Raw genomic sequence first — 22,258 nt, forward strand, 5'->3', positions numbered from 1 at the left:
TCAGAGTTCAGCCATACTCAATAATTTCCAAAATGACAAAAGTTCAACCAATATTTCAGTAGAATTAAAGATCTAATCCAATTATAAAAAAGTAATTTATACAATTTTTAAAAATTCTACCAACAAAGCATAAGGCTTAGAAAAGAGATTACAGTCTGTTTTCAAGTAGTGTGAGGACTTCAGAATTATTAGCCACTGTTGATTTGGGGTAAAAAGAGACAGAGAGAGAGAGACAGAGACAGAGACAGACAGAGAGAGAACTTCAGAATTAGAATAGCCTCTGCTTATTTACTTAGAAGAAAAATAAATAACAACTACCAGTGAGTTGTGGGACTTTTTATCTTCATATAACTTTTTTCTTAAAAAACAAATAATATGTCCCTTGTATAAATGCAAACACCAAATGCAACGTAAATACCAAAAAAAAAAAAATGCATATCATAAAATCCTACAAAAACAGTTAAACTCTTTGTATTTACCCTTCCAGGTATTTTTTGGTGCAGCTACCTACACATGTACTCTTTTTTCTTTTTACAAAATAGGCACTGGATCGTAAATATGGGTTTTTTTCTGGTATCTTTGTATATCAACAAATACCTACATTATCATCTATAATGGCCAGAAAAGCACTCCACTGTTTGGATCTGGCAAGATATGATTAATTTCCTATCCCAAACACTAGGATTTTTCTATTTGTAATGTTATAAACAATACCTCAATATCCAGTAACTATCTGGATACACATTATGATAAATGACTGAACTACTGAGCCCAAATGACTAGGAACATTTAGCGAACAACAGTACATTAAAATTTATTAGGGACTTACTTTTGACTTAGCATCTATTCATAAGTAAACATAATATTTTCTTAAGTTTGACTGCTTATACTCTAAAAGTTTGGTTTTTTGGATCTTCTGTGGAACTTAAAAATGAATTTTAACAGGATGGATTTTGCATTGTTCCTTCATGATGTCCAAACAGTGTATCGCCTATTCCTGATGACAAATCAAAATAAAGCACACAGTCCTTGCAGCGACTTGTCGGATTCATTGTGGTTATATTTTAACAGACAATCTCAAACTGGGCATTCATGTCACAAATGTTTGTTTTGTCTCTATCTCTGGTCATAAGTGAGTGGACAGCTTAGCCAAAATTGGGCCCCACTGGGGAAAAATCACTCAAAAACTGAAGAATTATTTCCTGGTTTTATTTAAGGGTACAATCTAACTCCATCATTTTCCTATCTTCCAAATTTTTATTGTTATTTAGCTCTTATTTTGATATTAAACTCACATTACTTAAAATTAGCAATTTTAAAGTGAACAATTCAGTGGCATTTGCACTGAACTGTTCATTTGCAATGGTGTGCAACCACCACCTTTACCTAACTCCGAAACATTTTTATCACCCCAAAAGGAAAACCCACAAAGCAGCTGTATCATTGTTTTTCAACTTACGGAAGTGAAGAGTTTCATATTTTCCTATTAATTTTTTAACAGTACACAAGATATAGAAAATGTATAGAAGTGGATATTTTATTTTTTTGGTCCATTTTTTAACCCTTTTTCCTATTTTAACAACAAAAAGAACTTACACTACCATTTTAATTTGTCATCTCTGCCCTATCCTACAACAAACTACAGTTGCTGGCATGTCATGGACCCACACTGTGTGAATGACAGAACACATCTCACAGCATCAAGCTGACAAGTGATGACAACCACCAGCCAAAACCCAGAGGCCAGAGGATCATCATCAGGTCTCCTAACTCCAGTGCTCCAGTGTCATTTTTCTGTATCACATTTTTCAAGCTATTTTCTCACTGCAGACAGAGATACATCTTGCTTACATGACACAGTTTACTAAGGTTATTATTTTATTTATGTTACAAAATTCTTGCCCAGAAAAGTAAAGTAGCATTCCAAGGTAATATGGTTAACACATACATGTCAAACCTGTATGCAAAATCCAAACACTGTATTTAAGCCAAACTCAATATATTTGCACATACAAAAAAAGCATTATCAACACATTTAGCCTCTAATCCATATGTGATTTACACATTAAAGGCACAATCAAAAACATCCATACTGACAATTTTATAAAATAAGCCATTAAATTTCCTCTCAAATTCACTTTTGCCAAAATATTCCTAATGATATAATTATAATGACTTTTATTCCTTCAATCAATCAATATTTATTGAACACTTTCAACATGAAAGTACTAGAACAGATGCTCCATGGGAGATTAAAGGAATCTGAACATTTTCTGAGTACTCACAGAATCCCATAAATGTCACAAAACTGTAAATGACAGATTGACAAATGAATATTAGTGATATAACTGTGCTCTGGGGAAAAGGAAATAACCAGACCGTTCGTGAACTTCTGGACACTGGCTCTGAACTGACACTGATCCCAGAAGACCTTCCCTGTGGCTCTCCAGTCAGAGTAGGGGCTTATGGAGGTCAGGTAATCAATGGAATTTTAGCAGAGGCCCAACTCAGAGCGGGTCCCTGAACCCATCCTGTGGTTGTCTCCTCTCTTCTAGAAGGCAATTAATGGAATGGAATGGCTAGCAGAATCCCCACACTGATTTCCTGACCTGTGGAGTGAGGGCTATTATGGTGGGAAAGACCAAGTGGAAGCTACTAGAACTGCATCTACCTGGGAAAACAGTAAGCCAAAACCAATACTGCATTCTTAGAGGGATTTCAGAGATTACTGCCACCGTCGAGGACTTGAAAGATGCAGGGGTGGGGATTCCCACTACACCCCCATTCGATTCTTATCTGGTCTGTGCAGAAGACAGACAGAGCTTCCAGAATAACAGAAGATTATCGTTAAGCTTAACTAGGTGGTGAGTCCAATTACAGCTGCTGTACCAGATGTGGCTTCATTGCCTGAACAAATTAACATGCCACCTATCTGGTATGCAGCTACTGATCTGGCAAATGTTTTTCTCTCTGTCCCTGTTAGTAAAGACCACTAGAAGCAGTTTGCTTTCAGCTGACAAGGCCAGCAATACGCCTTCACTGCCCTACGTCAAGGGTATATAAATTCTGTAGCCCTGTATTATAATTTAGTTCACAGGAATCTTGATCACCTTTCCCTTCCATAGGATATTAATATCACACTGGCCCATTACGTTGACAATATTTTGCTGATTGTAACTAGTGAGTGAGAAGTAACAACCACTCTAAACTTATTGGTAAGACATTTGTGTGTCAAAAAGTGGGAAATAAATCTGACAAAAATTTAGGGGCCTTCTATCTCAGTGAAATTTCTAGGGGTCCAGTGTTGTAGGGTATATGGAGATATCCTTTCTAAGGTGAAGGATAAATTGTTGAATCTGGCGCCTCCTGCATCAAAAAAGAGGCATAACATCTAGGAGGCCTCTCTCGACTTCAAAGACAACACATTTCTCATCTGCGTGTGTTGCTCCAGCTGGTTTACTGAGCGGCCTGAAAAGCTGCTGGTTTTGAGTAGAGCCCAGAACGAGGGAAGGCTCTGCAGCAGCTCCAGGCTCTGTGCAGGCTGCTCTGCCTCCTGGGCCACATGACCCAGCAGATCCAAGGGTGTCTGAAAGGGCAGAGGCAGAGACTCATGCTGTGTGGAGCCTTTGGCAGGTTCCTCTCAAGGTGAACTGCAGCACAGGCCCTTAGGATGTTGGGGCAATGCCCTGCCATCCTTGTGGGTAACGACTGCCTTTGAGAAACAGCTCTTGGCCCACTGTGGGGCTTTAGTAGGGATTGAATGCTGAAACATGGACCACCAAGTTACCATGGGACCTGAGTTGCCCATCATGAACTGAATGTTTTCCGACTCACCAAGCCAGAAAGTTGGGTGTGCACAGCAGCATTCCATCATCAAATGGAAGTGGTACATGTCTGGGCCTAAGTAGGCCCTAAAGGCACAAGTTACATAAAGAAGTGCCACCAATGCCAACGGTCCCCACTCCCGCTACGCTGCCTTCTCTCTCCCAGCTTGCACCTACAGTCTCCTGGAGAGTTCCCTAAAATCAGTTGATGGAGGAAGACCTGGGCCTGGTTTACAGATGGTTCTGCATGATATGCAAGCCCCCACGTTAGTGGACAACTGCAGCACTACTGCCCCTTTCTGGAACATCCCTAAAAGGACAGCGGTGAAGGGAAACTCTCCGATGGGCAGAACTATGGGCTGTACATCTGGTGGTCTGCTTTGCTTGGAAAGAGAAATAGCCAAATGTGTGATTATTACATATTAATGGACCATGGCCAATGGTTTGGCCAGATGCTCAGAGTCTTGAAGAAACACAATTGGAAAACTGGAAATAAGAAAATTGGGATGAGGTACATGAACAGACCTCTTTGAATGGGAAAAAAATGTGGAAGTATTTGTGTCCCATGTGAATGCTCACCAAAGGGTGACCTCAGCAGAGGAGAATTTTAATAATTAAGTGGATAGGTTGACTGGCTCTGTGGATACTAGTCAGCCTCCTTCCCCAGCCACCCCTGTCATTGCCCAGTGGGCTCAGGAACAAAGTCACCATGATGGTAGGGACGGAGATCATACATGGACCCAGCACCATGGACTTCTACTCACCAAGGCTGGCCTGGCTACAGCCACTGCTAAGGACCCAATCTGCTAGCTGTGACTTTTGTTTTCCAAATCTCCCCACCAAATATTTATTTATTTAAACACACACGAACATGTTTATACACATACATTTCCCTAACACAGACAAAACAATTAAAAGACAAATTTCCATAGCATTGTAATGTCCCATATTGCACAAAATACATGCCTTTGCTTACGAAAACCTTCATAAAATGTATGAACTTTTTAAAACCTAGTAGGAGCAAAGTATTACAAAACTACAGTCTTTAAAACAATATGGCACTGGCATAGGAATAGACAGACAAACCAGAGGGAAAAAACAGAAAGTAAAACTCAGCATTTATTTCCTGCTTACTCTTGGCCACCAGGCAATAGACTAGGTACTTTATACTATACATATATTCCACTTAGTACATATAATAATTCTATAAACTAGACCTTGATATGGTCATTTTATAGATAAAAGACTGAGACTCTGAAAGCGTAAACAATTTGCTCAAGGTTGCCAAGGGTTTCAGACAGATTTGAAATTCAAGCCCAGGTCTATCTGACTCCAAAACCTGCATACCTGAGCCCAGAAACAAATGCTAATATAATATTTAGCTTACCGAAAATGAAGCATAAAAAATCAGTACAGAAAAGAATATTCAATTAATGGTATTGGGACAACTAGCTGTCATATCTCAGGGTGGGAAACAATCTTCTAAACACAAAAACAATTAGAGACACCAAGAGAAAAAGAAAAACCAAATATTATAAAAAATATTCAAATTCTGGAAAAAAGCAATTAATATTAAAAAGCAAAATAACAATCAGAAAAACATGTATAAAAATTGAAATGAAAAGCTGATGTGTTCAAACAAAGAGATCATAAATTCAATATGAAAAAAGCAACAACCACAAAAAAGGGCAAAGGACATTAATCAAATAAAATGATACATGGGCTGGGCACGGTGGCTCATGCCTGTAATCCCAGCATTTCGGAGGCCGAAGAGGGTGGATCACTTGAGGTCAGGAGTTTGAGGCCAGCCTGGCCAACATGGTGAAACCCTGTCTCTACTAAAAATATAAAAATGATCTGGGCGTGGTGGCACACACCTGTAGTCCCTGCTACTCAGGAAGCTGAGGCAGGAGAATCGCTTGAACCCGGGAGGTAGAGGTTGCAGTGAGCCAAGATTGCGCCACTGCACTCCAGCCTGGGCAACAGAGCAACACTTCATCTCAAAAAAATTATAATAATAAAAATAAATAAATAAAAATAAAATGATATATGTATTATCATATATGTATAATTAAAAAATTATCAGATAATTTTTTCTATATTTTATAAATTAAAATTAAAATGTCCTATCTGACTAAAAATTTTTTAAATTAACATTACAATAATGAGAAACTATCTTCTATCCATGAAAATGGAAAAGATTTTAAAGATGCTAATATTCATTGTTATTAAGTTTATGGTTAAAAACAAGAGGCACCTTCATGGTCTATCAAGAGAATATAAACGAGTAATTCTAGAAAACAGTTTAGCAATTAATATTCATTAGCCTAATAATTTTCATTCTAATTTCCATGTAAAGCAATTGTCAGAAACCCAAATAATAATGAAAATTTAAAAATCCTCTAGATGCTCAACAACAGTTTACTGGTGAAGTGAAATGTTTCACAAAGAGGACAGGGTGGGTTTGGTATCTGAGGAACAACTCAGCTGTTTTCTATTGCAAATCTGAAAAAAATGCAAGTAGCAAGTCACTGGAGGGATAAATGGTTCCACCCTTTAAAATGATGAAATAGCCTTTGAAAACCATTAGCTTAATATATTGCTAAATACACGGCTCAGGTTACACCACTAAAAATGGTTTTGAAGAACATAAAAGGTATGGAAAACACAATATAATATTAAAGGTTTTAAAGCTATAAATTGCATAGGCTATATATAATACACACATGCGGCCGGGCACGGTGGCTCACGCCTGTAATCCCAGCACTTTGGGGGCTGAGGCGGGCGGATCATGAGGTCAGGAGATCGAGACCATCCTGGCTAACACGGTGAAACCCAGTCTCTACTAAAAATACAAAAAAATTAACTGGGCATAGTGGCAGGCACCTGTAGCCCCAGCTACTTAGGAGGCTGAGGCAGGAGAATGGCATGAACCTGGGAGGCGGAGCTTGCAGTGAGCTAAGATTGCACCACTGCACCCCAGCCTGGGCAACAGAGAGAGACTCCATCTCAAAAACAACAACAACAACAACAACAACAACAACAATATATATATATACACACACACGCGCGCGCGCGCACGCTGAAAAAAATGTGGAGTTTTCCTTGTTTCTACATTTTAGTATTTTCTATATTCTGTATAGTGAGCACACACTACTTTATGAGCAGAAAAAAATAAGGGAGCGGTTGGTGTTGCTGTTGTTCTTAATATATGGGGCCACAGTCTCAGCAAAAGCTTACGGGATTGCTAAGGGAGCATCACCTACAAAAACTATCTTCTATACTTTCTCAAACAACAAGAGACAGGAAATCAGACAAATAAGTATATTTATCTTACATATAAAACTAGTAATCTCTTAAATTTAAACTTGCTTTTTCTTCCACTGGATTACAGCACCATGAACATAATAGCAATGAAAAAAGAATATACATTATTAGTCTAATGCACCACAGCCTTCTACAGCAACTCAAGTAATCACGTGTCACACATAAAAAGTGACATCCTGGCAACATGTCTAGTCCCGGCACTTTGGGAGGCCAAGGTGGGAGATCACTTGAACCCAAGAGTTCAAAACCAGCCTGGGAAACGTGGCAAAACCCTGTCTCTACAAAAAAAAACACCAAAAATTAGCTTGGCATGGTGTTACACACCTGCAGTTCCAGCTACCTGGGAGGCTGAGGTGGGAGGATCACCTGAGCCCAGGAGGTGGAGCCTGCAGACAGCCATGATCGTGTCACTGCACTCCAGGCTGGGCAACAGAGTGAGACCCTATCTCAATAAAAAAAAAAAAAAAGTGATGTTTTCCAAATGCAAAATGCCTACTATAAAAACGAAAGCATACTTAACTGTAACGCTGCCACACAGGCAAGCTATTCTATTTCTTTCCTTGGATAAAAACGAAAGCATGTTTAACTATAATGCTACCACACAGGCAAGAAATTCTATTTCTTTCCTTGGATAAAAACGAAAGCATACTTAGCTGTAACGCTACCACACAAGCAAGTTATTCCATTTCTTTCCCTGGATTTGAGATCCTAACACGTCTTTATGTTAACTCAGAAATTCCAAATTCACTGACCTATAATACAAATTTAATGAAAACAAGCTATCTCTGATATATATTTTTAAGTCAAATGGCAACTTAGCTTAAATATTGTCAAAGGAGGACATTTTACCATTAACTCATAAGGTTCTTACTAAGAAAAAAAATTTTCAAAAAACTTTTACCTTAAAATGAGATGAAGAAATTGAAATACATAACAAATTAAAATAACTATTAACACTGATAACACCAACAACCAATAAAATTAACAAAATAATAATTAGTAATATAGTTACTAGTAACACAAATCAACACTAATAAAATGAGAGACGGGTATGGGCATGATGAGCAAGAAAGATATCCAAATTCCTAAGAGCTATAATTCTAAAACGTAATTACAAAATCTTAACAAAGAATAAATGCTTGAGGGGATAGACACCCTGTTTACCCTGATGTGAGTCTTTTGCTTGCATGCCTTTAATATATACACCAACTATGTACTCACAAAAATTAAAATTAAAACATTAAAAAATAAAAATAAATTAGAACTCAAAAAATAATTACGCCAGCATGTTCTATGAGAGACAAGGGTTCAGTTTACATACACTAAATTGATTTGTAAAAACAGTAAGATTCTTCAGAAAGAAGAAAACACCTCACAGCCTAAATAACTATCATAATAGCTACCACCTATTAAGTGCCTACTAAAAGACAGTTACTTTACATACATCATTCCTATTGCAAAAACAAGCTGGCAAGCTGGGTTTTATTTATCATCCCAATTAAGACAACAGGAAGCCGCGGTGAGAGGACAGTGGCTTTCCCAAAGACTACAAAGCAATACACCATGATACCTATTTGTACTTGACATAGAGTGTTTTTCCCCTTCTATATTTTGAAATGACTAAAGAAACTACTAGCAAATAAATAAAATAGAAACTACAGCTGCTGTTTTTTAGTTCTTTTGAGACGGAGTTTCACTCTTCTTGCCCAGGCCAGAGGGCAATGGTGCGATCCCGGCTCACTGCAATCTCCACCTCCCAGGTTCAAGTGATTCTCCTGCCTCAGCCTCCCAAGTAGCTGGGATTATAAGCGCGTGCTACCACGCCTGGCTAATTTTTATATTTTTAGTAGAGACAGGGTTTCTCCATGTTGGCCAGGCTGGTCTCGAACTCCTGACCTCAGGTGATCCACCCACCTCGACCTCTCAAAGTGCTGGGATTACAGGCATGAGCCACCACGCCCGGCCAGTTTTCTAGTTCTTAAATGGAGGTTGAGTTCTTCTGACATAGTCAGATGAACCAAAATACTCTTGCTAAATACTGAAATGAAAATGTATTGATCAAAATCATAAGTATAAACACTGCTTCTTGACTAAGAGAAAAGTCTTTCACAACTAATTAAACATAGAAATGATAAGTAAAATCTGGTTTTCTGACATTATTAAAGACCCAAATCGTTTACTGGAGGAAGTCACAAATTATGAAGAAAACTGAGAAAAGAAAAATCTAAAAATATGTGCAGTAAAAAATTAAAATATTAATTGTGATTATATTACGCAATATATACTAACCATGAATCAGGGAGCCATTTAGCCACTGAATATAGTAGTTTTGAGGAAAAGAAAGCAGGATTTCATTGCTGATTATTGAGAAGGGTAAAAGCAAAACAGCCCCAGCTGACACTGCGAGAGTGAACGTGCTCAAAAACAACCTGCAAGAAAGGAGAGTCACCATCACAAGTGATCTGAAAAAGCAATGAACACGAAAGTCACCAAAAAGAATGCAAACTCTTTAATGTTTTAATCAAAAAAGCATTATATTAAGAACTTTATTAAATATATGTAGTTGGGAGACAAATGATATACATATGGGCCTAGAAGTTAACCTAAACTCTAAAACTCGTTACTCTATGAAAAGGTCAGTAAGTCTAACAAATAGTACCTAAAAGAAAGACATACTGAAGACACAGTACTTCACATATTTTACAAAGAAAAAATTGTAGTTCATTCCTCTTTTAAATAGAAGTATTTATTTCACAATTGCATTTAATTAACAACTTTGACAACATATGCTAACAGCAATGCAACAACTGAGGTGAAAAAATTACTATGAAAGCAGTATAAAAAAACAAATTAATTTAAAATGTTTATTTCAGAGGGAAAAAAACTTAGAAAGCCATTGGCCTGACATCTCTTCAATGGGTAAAGATTAAATAAACTATAGTAATAACAGAAAACTATTAAACAGTATTGTACTATTAATATTTAAAACACTACTTTGTCATTAAAAAAAGATAGCTTTAATAGGTACTAATATGGAAGAATATCTAAAATAAGTCAACAAAAAAAAATGAAGAAAAGCATGGACAATAAATGTAAAACATGCTCTCCCCCCACCAAATGCATATTTATACAGAGGTACAAAAAAATCCAGCATGACATGTAACAATCCCATAGGAAAGAGGGATTATAAGGTGCTTTCACCTTCTCAGTTACACATTTCTGAAACATTTTTATTTTCTACAAGAAACACCTAACTTTTTAAAAGATTTTAAAAGAATAAATTGGCAAAGGAAAAAAGAACTTCACTAATATTAGAGATAGAATGGATATTAAAGTTCTATTAAAGTTAATATTGGAAGAAAGTAAAAATAAATATAAGAAAATATTTTTTAAAAGCAGGAAAAAAAAATACTAAATACCCAAAAACACATCTAACAGAGAAACTTTGAGGCCAATGCCATCTTGTGGCAACCAACAGAAGTGTATTCCTACTTTAAAAGCCAAAAATAACCAGGAAACCTCCTTGGTTTAGTAAATCAATTATAAATTTTAAAATACAGACCATATGATACATACGAAAAATACAACTGAAATCAGATACAGAATTTCTGTGAATTCATTTTGCTCAATAGACACCGCATTTCCTGGGAAAAGCCCTCAGACAAGTGCTGTCTCAGGTCCGCAGCCAGCTCTGGCAGCGACCAGCCAGCAAGCGGTCTCCAGCAAGCTTCTCCAGTCATGGGAGGAAGCTATCCTGATTGCTATCATTCCTTCCTACGCTAAAATTGAGATCAAATCCAAAATCTCACCATTCCAGGTCCCACACGGCTATCCCAAGATAATTTTCCAGGCTCTTCTCTCACTATGACCCATTTCGACATACACTTAGACTTACCTAACCCCCTCATAGCCTAAACATGAAATGGATTTTCAGGGTTCCTTCTTGCCCCTCTGCACAGTCTACTCACTCCCTAGAATACCCTCTAAGTTGCATGGCAAACTCATACATGAATTTCAAGACAGACCCCAAACATCATTTGCCCTGTGAAGCATTCCTCAACTTCACCTTCTGAAATGGAGCATTATTTTTAAAAATTACATCTTCAGAGTAATGCATCTTTTCTAATTGTGGTAGTAAGACAAGTGTTTCCCCAAATATCTGACATTTGTGACTAGGTCCTCAATCCAACCGGGAAGACAGAACCTTTGTCTATATAAAATAAGGTGATGAGGGCATACACTCAGATGCTGAATATAACTAGTCATTGAATATAAGTAGTGTAAAAAAAAGCCGTATCTATAGATCATATTGTAAAGTGTCTTTGCAAGGTGATGATAATTAAAACAATAAAACCACCTTAAATCACTTTAACACTCCACAAAGATTTCACATACTTTCAGTTAAGCAAACAAGGACCAGGATCCTTGGATTATAAGTCTCTCATCTCCTGTTCTTAACCCCCATCATCAGTGATGTGGGATATGATGAGGTTTCTCTTCAAATAATCTGATCAATCTTTTATTCTTTAATTCATAGTGCCCCCCCCCCAATTTTTCCCTTTTTCTCTTTTCCTTTTTGCCTTTGTTAGATGCCCAGGCACACCACAGTACCAGGCGTTATCAGTACCAGCTCACATTCCTTATTTGGAAAGAGAACTTTCTAGCTCATTAGACACCCCTTTCCCTTTCCTCTCCGCTTTCTTTTACGTGCCCACCTTATCTAAAAAATCAAATGTTTAGCCAACCGGGATTAGATTGTACAATCCGACCCCAGCCAACGGGGAAAGCATACAGGGGCAGGACTTGCGTCAGGAATAAAGGCTCTCGTGCCCCTTTGTTCAGGTGTGCTCTCACGGCGACTGGCCAAGGAGACACCCCTCTGCGCAGAAGTAAAATTGCTTTACTAAGAATTCTTTGTTTGAGCGTTCAATTTCCTTAGGATTTTCAGCATTATTCCTAACAGTGATATGGTTTGATATCTGTCCCCTCCAAATATCATGCTGAAATGTGATCCCCCAGTGTTGGAGGTGGGGCCTCATGGGAGGTACTGGATCGTAGGAGCAGACAGATCCTACAGTAATGAGTGAGTTCTCATTCTGTTAGTTCACGAGAGAGTTGGTTGTTTAAAGGAACCTGGCACCTTCTCTTCAATCCTGATCTCCCTTCACCTTGCACCATGAGTAAACGCTTCCTGCGGCCTCACCAGAAGCCAAGCAGATGGCAGTGTCATGCTTGTACATCCTGCAGAACTGCGAGCCAAATAAATCTTTATCAACTACCCAGTTTCAAGTGCTCCTTTATAGCAACACAAAACAGACTAACACTATCAGGCTCTTCCTGAGCTTTCTACCATGGCCCTGCTGCTCCTCATTCCCAGCAAATGACTGACTCTCCTGTTTCAGAATGAAAAAAGGGGTATGATCCCTCCACACTTACCACCTGATAAAGCTATCAACAGACACAATTATTCTCCTATCTGTCAACTTCCTGCTCATCTGTGCCGATCTCTACCTCTGCCGTCTCCAGGGGCCTTGCTTCACCGGTTAGTCATCCTCCCTCTAGCTGCTGACCGGCCAAAAATAAATATCCTCAGGTGCTTCTGCTCTTTCAAAATGCTTCTGAAGCAGAACTCACATATCACACCTTTACTTCTTTATCCTCAACTTCTTTATTAGCCCACTACAGTAGGACTTCTGCTCCTCACCTAGAGTGAAACAGGTGCTCCTTACGGTCAAATCCATCAGATCCTTTTTAATTGCAATCTGAATGTGACCTTCTATGACATTTCAAATTGATAAGCACTACTTCCTTCTTGAAACTCTTTCCCCAACTTCTACAATACTCCCTTTTCCTCATTTTTCAATCTCAGACTCAATGTGACACTCAATTTTTTTAAACAAAAACTAAATGCTTTTTTATTTATTTGTAGTTATCAATAAAATGAAAGACCTCACCTTTTTAAAACTCCACTGCAAAATACAGATTACTACAAAAATGTATTTCATGGGTTAATATTTCAATTTTTTTAATTAAAAAAACTAATCATAAGCAAAACCTGCCACTTTACATCTTAAAGTTTAACAGGTTGATAATATCTAATCAAGAAGTACATATGGAAACAAGGCTTTATCACAGTTGAATTTAAATCATTCAGAATTCTTCAGTAAGATGTATACAATGTTGATGACAAAGAAAGTTTCATATTTAGCATTTTGCTCACACCCTCCCAAATATCACCAAAAGGTCTGATTCCCTGGGCAACAGAAAAGTAACAAATTGAGTGACATTTTACATTCATCTGTGAAATGTTGGCATACCAGCATTCCATCTTAAGTCTTCATCTCAGCTAATCAATAAACATTTGCTGCATGAATTAGGCTTCCTAATACGTCACTCTAAACTAGTGATTCTTAAGCGGTAACACTGTCAGGATCACCTATGGAGCTTTTGTTAAAGCCCATCTCGGAGATTCTACCTCAGTGGGTCTTTCAGGTGGGGCTCCCTCACTATACAAGTATTTGCAGAGTGCCTGCTCCCGTTCCAGGACTGTGCTAGGCACTTGAGAACAGTGAACGAACACAAGCGAACATTCTTGCCCAAGGAGGGCTCATCCTGGACTGGAGTCAGGCAATAAACAATAAAACATTAAATATGTAAATGTATAATAAACTAAAGATGATAAGTGTTACAGGAAAACATGGTAAGGAGGACCGGAAATGGGGAGGAGGACACACAGGTTTCAATATTAAGTGTGGGGGAGACTAGTCAGACTCCTCCTCAGGTGACCCTCTTCCCCATGCCCCTCCCTTAACTGTATCACCACTTTATACGAACCCACTGACCTTCAGGAAGAGGATTTCTGTAAGCATCCCCAGGATACAGAAACCACCTGTGACTCGGAAAACCCAAACCCCTCGCACGTGCTGTGCCAGCTGCCCCAAAAGCAGGTGAAGATGCTCCTGGGCATCTACCATAAGGAAACAGCACATCAGCCTATTGTCATTCAATGTACTTTTAGGGGTAAAAGACAAAGTGATGTGTTCTTTTCTGTTTATAAATTACAGATCTACAAGTACACTGAAGTCAATTTACCACCACAGGTGGCACACAGACTGAATGGACAGGAGAAAGGTACGTATCTCACTTGCCCTTCACACCTAGAGGGTTTCACATGGAGAGAATATCTACCTTTTATTCAGTCTCTTATTCGTTGTAGCTTTTGTGAGGTGAGTGAAGTGAATTTTTAAAGGAGCTCTAATTTATACAGAGGAAAAAAATGATTCACTTAATTTTCACAAATGTCACAGCGCTAAGAATAAAACTAAAACCCCTAATTCTGTAAATTTAAAACATCAAGTTTTGGGCCTAGGTTTTAAAGTGAGAGTAAGAATTTCCAGCATAAAGTTACAGCTATTTTTGTTTCTTATCTAGCTTCCCTATGTCATTTAAAATAAATTAGCAAATCTAGTAAATCACAATCCATTTATATTCATTTTTCAGTTATGAATCAAATCAGGCAGAGTCAAGTCATTTATCAGCTGGGAGTTATTAATTTCTTTATTGAGGTGAAATTCACATTACATAAAATTTACCATTTTAAGGTGAACAGTTCAGGGGTGTGTAGTTCATTCACAATGTTGCACAATCACCTCTTTCATGTTCATTGCCCCAAAATAAAATGCCAAACCCATGAAGCAGCTGTTCCCCATTCTCCTCTCCCTCAGCTCCTTGCAATCATCAATCTGCTTTTATCTATTCTGGACATTTCTTATAGATGGAATTGCACACTATGTGGCCTTTTGTGTCTGGTTTCGCTCACTTACTATGGTCCATCCACAATGCAGCATGTATCAGTACTTCATTTCTTTTACAGCTGAATACTATTCCATTGTATGTAGAAGCATTTATTTGTATGTGTGTACAAGTATGTGAAAGCACACAGAATCTTTCTCTTCCTCTTCCCCTTTTCTTACTTCCTCATCCTCCTCAGCAAAGGATGCATGATCTGATACTAATTACGAAGAAAGATCAGACAAAACCAAATAACTACTCAATAATCTTCAAAATTATCAAGGTCAGGAAAGTCAAGGAAATACTGAAGAAGTGTTTCAGTCTGAAGGAGACTAAAGGACATGACACCCAAATGCAATGTGTGATTCTGAACTGGATCCTTTTGCTACAGTAAGGACATTATTGGGATAACTAGTAAGTTTGAATGGAGCGTGAGTGGTACTGCTGTCTATGCTAATTTCACTATTTTGATACATAGGTAGAATGCACTGTTTATTGGAATTATACATAAAAGTATCCTGAGGAAATGAAGCATCAGATGAGCGACTTCTAAACAGTTGGAGTAAAAAAAAACTTTGTGTTCTACTTCCACCTTTTCTATAAACTTGAAATTTCAAAAAAATTTTAATGTATCAATAAAAAAATCCTGGAATACAGAACTTTCCTACATAGGCGCATCTGTGCAATTTCACATTTAAACAAGCAAAAACTAACAGAAAGGAATTCGCTGCTTTCCATTCAGTTTGATACTTCAATAAAATTACAGGACCTCCCTATCATATCTCACCGGTGTACATAAGGAACCTACAGGACGGTCTGGGCCCATGTTCCTGCTCACAGCAGGCAGGTTCAGCTAACCAGAGGAGATGTCTGCTGCTCGGTTCAAGAGCATCATAGTCTTCTCAGCAGACTGTTCAAACAGCCAAGAGTCTTCTTTCTTATGACCAAGCAATTAAATTAAGGCCATTTCCTCATTTAATCCCCTGAGGATAAAATCTGTCAGCTCCTTAAATAGGCAAATTTCAATAGGAGAGAACCAGTGCTAAATTATCCACACATATTTGCTTACATGTGCTTTCTAAAATTAATATGATAAAGCTATTGTAATGTGCTGGGTGAATATTTTCCATACTTCTGTCCAAAAATTAGAATTGGATTTTGAGAATTGATGACTTCAGATTCAGAAACAGAACAACTGAACTTTAAAATACATACGAAATCCTGTTGACGATGGCATCTTCATCTTCTTGTTCATCTGCAAAAATGTTTAAGGTATTAATATTCCTTTATCTTCTAACAAAATGCTTCATTAATTTATTAAAACTATAAACACAATATAAACTTAAAAGGCAATTATTGAACAGAAACAATTTTCAAAAAGCACTGTATTTGTTTCAGCATAGATCCAAATTTAAATCTCACTAAATCAAGTAGTATGGTATATAGAGAATGGGATGTTTCGATTAAAAAAATCCTGATTAATAAAACTACCATATGTAAATTAAAATTTGCTCAAGAAAATAAAACCTAGTACAACCTTAGGACCACTACAAAGTAAATTATTATACAATGTTAAGTGAAACTGCTAATAAATAAAATTTTCTGGGTGATAACAGCCAACAAAAGTTACTATAAAATTAAAATTCAGAAACATAGAACTCATTATTTTCTATAATATGAATTTGTCATTAATAATAGTAACAAGGAGTCTCCTGGACCATCCTAAATAACTTGGATACTACTGCCTCAGTAACTCATAATTATTGTTACAAACAGAAATTGGCTGGGCGCAATGGCTCACACCTGTAATCCCAACACTTTGGGAAGCTGAGGTGGGCAGATCTCTTGAGCCCAGGAATTCAAGACCACCTTAAGCAACATAGGGAGACTCCATCTTTACAAAAAAATTTTAAAAATTAACTAGGCATGGCGGCACATGCCTGTAGTGCAGGATACTCAGGAGGCTGAGGTTGGAGAATCACTTGAGCCCAGGAGGTCGAGGCTACAGTCAGCCATGATTGCCCCACTGCTCTCCGGCCTAGGGGACAGAAGGAGATCCTATCTCAAAAAAAAAAAATTGTATATATATATTTAAAAATAAAAATTATATATAATATATAATAAAAATATATACAATTATAAATATATTAAATATATTGAAATATATTTAAAATTATATTATATATAAAGTTTGCTTAATCTTTTTTAAGTAGCAGATGGTCTTCACTCTGATACTCTCCTTCTCGCTCATGCCTGTCAGCAATCTCTTTTGTCCTCCCACATAAACTTACAAGCTAAAGAGACTGCCCAGTTATAAGAATACCACAGGCTGGGCGCAGTGGCTCATGCCTGTAATTCCAACACTTTGGGAGGCAGAGGCAGGCGGATCACAAGGTAAAGAGATCAAGACCATCCTGGCCAACATGGTGAAACCCCATCTCTACTAGAAATACAAAAATTAGCCAGGTGCGGTGGCGGGCGCCTGTAATCCCAGCTACTCAGGAGGCTGAAGCAGGAGAATCACCTGAACCCAGGAGGCAGAGGTTGCAGTGAGCCGAGATCACGCCACTGCACTCCAGCCTGGTGACAGGGCGAGACTTGTCTCAAAACAAACAAAAAAAAAAGAATACCACAAACCCTCCTGGCCCCTCCTTCTTAAATGCCTAATGTCCTCCAAGACTCTCTGCTCAGGTCTCTGGAATTCTGAGCACCCATCTGCTTCAGTGTCAAGGGTGTGTTTGGGCCATTCTGTTAGTCCACCTCCATTCTTAATTCCAAGATTCCCAAAAGAACTTTTACAACCAAAGGGACCACAAAAGAACATAGTTACAATTAATTTTTATATACTGTTGTGCTCACATCCAATTAATTATCCAGTCTTGGCCAGGCACAGTGGCTCACGCCTATAATCCCAGCACTTTGGGAAGTCAAGGCGGGCAGATCATCTGAGGTCAGGAGTTCGAGACCAGCCTGGATAACATAGTGAAGCCCTGTCTCTATTAAAAATACAAAAATTAGCTGGGCATGGTAGTGCATGCCTGTAATCCCAGCTACTAGGGAGGCTGAGGCAGGAAAATCACTTGCACCCAGAAAGTGGAGGCTGCAGTAAGCCAAGATCGCACCACTGCACTCCAGCCTGGGCGACAGAGTGAGACTCCATCTCACAAAAAAAAAAAAAAAATCAAGTCTTAGAGAATGTGTTAATGTCTCCATATTCATTTCACTTCTATTCCCAGCACACTACCAACTAGGTCCAGGGTCCTCATTACTCTCCCACCACTCCTGCGTTACTCTAAAAATGATCTAATAAATCTCCAATTTTCCCACTCACCAACCTCTAATTTCACTTAGAATGATGCATTTATATACATTCATTCTTTCTCTCTCCCTCCTTCTGTGTCTACAGTTCATGAAACCATGCCAATGAATTTTTTTAAATAGCTACGATACTATTTTGAATCTGTATCTTCAGAATTTTTAGAGGTTATAGAATCCATGGAGTACTTCAAGTGCAGTCACAGAGCCAAGTAACAGTACTAAACTAATACACTAGAGCAGGCACTATAACCTATTTCTCTCAAAAGTCCCACAAGTTTAAACTGATAGCATAATATTAAGAAATCATTAAGTATTCATACAGCACCTACTATTAGCCCAACATCACAAGCAGATAATCCTGTGATTTTCAGAAAACAGCTGAGATTTAACAAAAAATAGTAAGGTAATTGCTTAGGTACTTATAAAACCCTGACCTAAAAAATCTGAATTAATGAGCACAAAGTTCATTAAAAAGAGTAAAGATATGGTAGTCCCTCTGGCTGGATAAGGATATATGTGAAAGAATAAAAAGATAATACAAGATGCTAGTAATTGGATACTAAATAGTATTATGGAGACTCTAAATATCTACTATATGCTCTAGTAGCCAGAAAAGGTATGGGGTGTGGATGAGTAAAACATTCAAAGTCAGAGCCGCTCACAAGGAACCAAATATCCTTATAAACTCGGGAATTTCCCAGATACTAAATAGCCTAGCACTATTCTTAGTTGGACATAAGAACTGTGATAAACAAGGACTCTGGTCTAAGAGGATGACTCTAAGAGTAGTCAGATTCCCTGGAGGTTATTTTTAGGTCTCCTAGTACCAGACAACTGCTTACTTCAATCACCGGCATATTCAATACACTATGACACTGAAGTGTACTAATATATCTTATATACCATGCCTAGACCATGTGGCATTCTAACAAAGGTTTTAATTGAAATGTTTCCACTTGCCTGATTTTCTCTTGTATCTTGTGATGATGAAGTAGGAAACAACGTAGAGAATGGCAAAAAGAAGGAAACATATCTGAAACAAAACGAAGTTAACAGATCATTTACTTTTTTGCATATCTTTTTTAAATACCAGAAGATATATCTGTGATATTTATAGGAAAAAAAGGATTTAAACTACTAAAAAGTTAAAAATGTTGGACATTTTACTCATTAAAGTTTTAATAAAACATAGGCTGGGCATGGTGGCTCACACCTGTAACCCCAGCACCTTGGGAGGCCAAGGCGGGTGGATCATCTGAGGTCAGGAGTTTGAGACCAGCCTGGTCAACATGGTGAAACCCTGTCTCTACTAAAAGATACAAAAAAAATATATATATATATTAGCAGGGTATGGTGGCGGTGCACCTGCAATCCCAGCTACTTGAGATGCTGAGGCAGGATAATCTCTTGAACCCAGGAGGCGGAGGTTGCAATGAACCAAGATCACATCATCGCACTCTAGCCTGGGCAACAAGAGTGAGACTCCATCTCAAAAAACAAAAAGTGTTAATAAAATATTAATTTATATGAACTAGTCAATTAGCCCCATTTAATACCATTTGAAAAAAAAAAAAGCCCAATGGAGACTTTTCTTTCCATAACTTGATCAAATGTTTTTCAAAATCATGTGGAAATGTGAAGAACCAGACCATCACCACTGAGAACTCTGAAAAATAAAGTCAACTGGAAACTACTAACACAACCAAATATTAAAACATTATCAAAAGCTTCAATTCATTTAAAGAATGTGCCGGCACCAAAAATTGACAGATACATTAAACATTTTCCACTATATAAAAATTTAACATACAAATGGAATCACAAATCAATGTGGGTGGGAAATAATTATTCAATAAATACACCCCATATCAAAACAAAAGGCAGTTGAAGAAGAGACTTCTTTAAGATATCATTAAATTCTGTATTTTTAATTTTGCTTTTTTTTTTTTTTTTCTGAGACAGGATCTCACTCTGTTGCTCAGGCAGGAGTACAGTGGCACAATATTGGCTCATTACAACCTCTGCCTCCCAGATTCAAGCGATTCTCCCATCTCAGCCTGCCGAGTAGCTGGGAATACAGGTAGGCAACACCATGCCTGGCTAATTCTTGTATTTTTTGGCAAAGATGGGGTTTTACCATGTTGGCCAGGCTGGTCTCGAACTCCTGACCTCAAGTGATCTGCCCACTTGAGCCTCCCAAAGTGCTGGGATTACAGGCATGGGCCACTGCAACCAGCCTAATTTTGCTTTTTTAATTGACAAATAGAAGTTATACATATTTACTGTGTACAAAATGTTTTAAAATAAGATACATTGTGGAATGGCTCAATCAAGCTAATTAGCATACTCATTACCTCAAATATTTATAATTTTTTGTGATGAGAACACTTAAAATCTACTGAGTGATTTTCAAAATATAATACAGTGTTATTTATTATAGTCTTCATGTTATACAATAGATTTTGAACTTATTCCTCCTACCTAACTGAAATTTTGTACCCTTTGACCAACATCTCTCCAAGCCCCCACCCCTAGTCCCTGGCAACCATCATTCTACTCACTGTTTCCAAAAGTTCAACAGTTTTAAATTTCACATTTAAGTGAGATCATGAAGTATTTGTCTTTCTGTGTCTGGCTTATTTTACTTAACATAATTAATGTCTTCCAGGTTCATCCATCTTGCTGCAAAGGACAAGATTCTTTCTTTTTTACAGCTGAATAGTATTCCCTTGTGTATATATACTACATTTTCTTGATCCACTCATCTGCTGGCAGACACTTAGGCTGATTCAACAACTTCAGTATTGTGAACAGTGCTGTCATGAACATGAGAGGGCAGGTATCTCTTCAACACATTGATTTCATTTCTTTTGGATATATACCCAGCAGAAGTACTGCTGGGTCATATGGCAGCTCTATTTTTTATTTTTTGAGGAATCCCCACACTGCTTTTTATAATGGCCATACTAATTTGCATTCCCAACAATGTACAAGGGTTCCCTTCTTGCCACATCTTCGTCAACCCTTGTTATCTTTTGTGTTTTTGATTACAGCCACCCTAACAGATGTGAGGTGATAGGTCATGGTGGTTTTGACTTGTATGTCCCTGATGATTAGTGATGTTGAACACATTTTCATATACCTATTGGCCATCTGTATGTCTTCTTTTGAGAAATATCTATTCTAGTCCTTTGCTTTTTTTTTTTTTTTTTTTTTTTGGACAGAGTTTCACTCTTGTTGTTCAGGCTGGAGTGCAATGGAGCGATCTTGGCTCACTGCAACCTCCACCTCCCAGGTTCAAGTGATTCTTCAGCCTCAGCCTCCCAAGTGGCTGGGACTACAGGCTCACACCACCACACCTGGCTAATTTTGTATTTTTAGTAGAGACGGGGTTTCACCATGTTGGTCAGGCTGGTCTCGAACTCCTGACCACAGGTGATCCACCTGTGTCAGCCTCCTAAAGTGCTGGGATTACAGGCGTGAGCCACTGTGCCCAGCCGCCCATTTTTTAATCAGGTTAATTGTTTAATTTCAATTGAATTTCTATCAGATCTGGGGAATGCCAGACCGACAAAAAAGGATGGGTCAACAGGAGATCTCGTTACAGTCAAAGACTGTGTGCTAGAAATAAAGGTTTGCCACAGCTTGTTGTGGAACATGGAAAAAAAAATTGAAGACTCTCAAATGAAACCACTCTGAGTGACGAAGTAGTCTAGAGAATATCCCTTGTGTGTATTTCTGAAGAAGTACTGGTGGCCCTATGACTGAGAACAACTTTGGACCAGGATAGTGGACATTCCCTGCACATCATCATGTAGGAATGAGAAATGGAGAATGAAGAAGACTACCAGCTGGGTGCCAAAGCTCTCCCAATACACAAGGGAGAGAAACAGAAGACAATACTGACACCAACCAAAAGGACCAAAGGGCATCAAAGATTCCCTGCCACTGGAAGCCATGTACCTGTTGGGAACACTGGCTAGACAAGAAAATGTCAA

The 22,258-nt window shown here is 38.1% G+C and overlaps 1 protein-coding gene across 12 annotated transcripts in view; it reads right to left on the minus strand.

Moving 5' to 3' along the window:
* Positions 1-22,258, minus strand: part of LMBR1 (limb development membrane protein 1) — a 217,178-nt gene that overhangs the window by 142,835 nt on the left and 52,085 nt on the right. For 4 of the 12 annotated variants that reach the window (XM_055347386.2, XM_055347388.2, XM_055347393.2 and 1 more), the window contains exons 2-4: positions 19,221-19,293; positions 16,158-16,197; positions 9,441-9,580 (exon numbers count right to left, since the gene is read on the minus strand). The exons of 1 other annotated variant lie outside the window; for it this stretch is intronic. In XM_055347386.2, coding sequence (XP_055203361.1) covers positions 9,441-9,580; positions 16,158-16,197; positions 19,221-19,293 — 253 coding nt within the window. Of the gene's footprint in view, positions 1-9,440; positions 9,581-16,157; positions 16,198-16,882; positions 16,981-19,220; positions 19,294-22,258 lie in introns of all 12 variants that reach the window. 7 more of the 12 variants (XM_063708881.1, XM_055347391.2, XM_055347394.2 and 4 more) reach the window with 2 other exon arrangements.

The sequence above is a fragment of the Gorilla gorilla genome, chromosome 6 (genome assembly GCF_029281585.2).
Source record: "Gorilla gorilla gorilla isolate KB3781 chromosome 6, NHGRI_mGorGor1-v2.1_pri, whole genome shotgun sequence".
Lineage (NCBI taxonomy): Eukaryota > Metazoa > Chordata > Mammalia > Primates > Hominidae > Gorilla > Gorilla gorilla.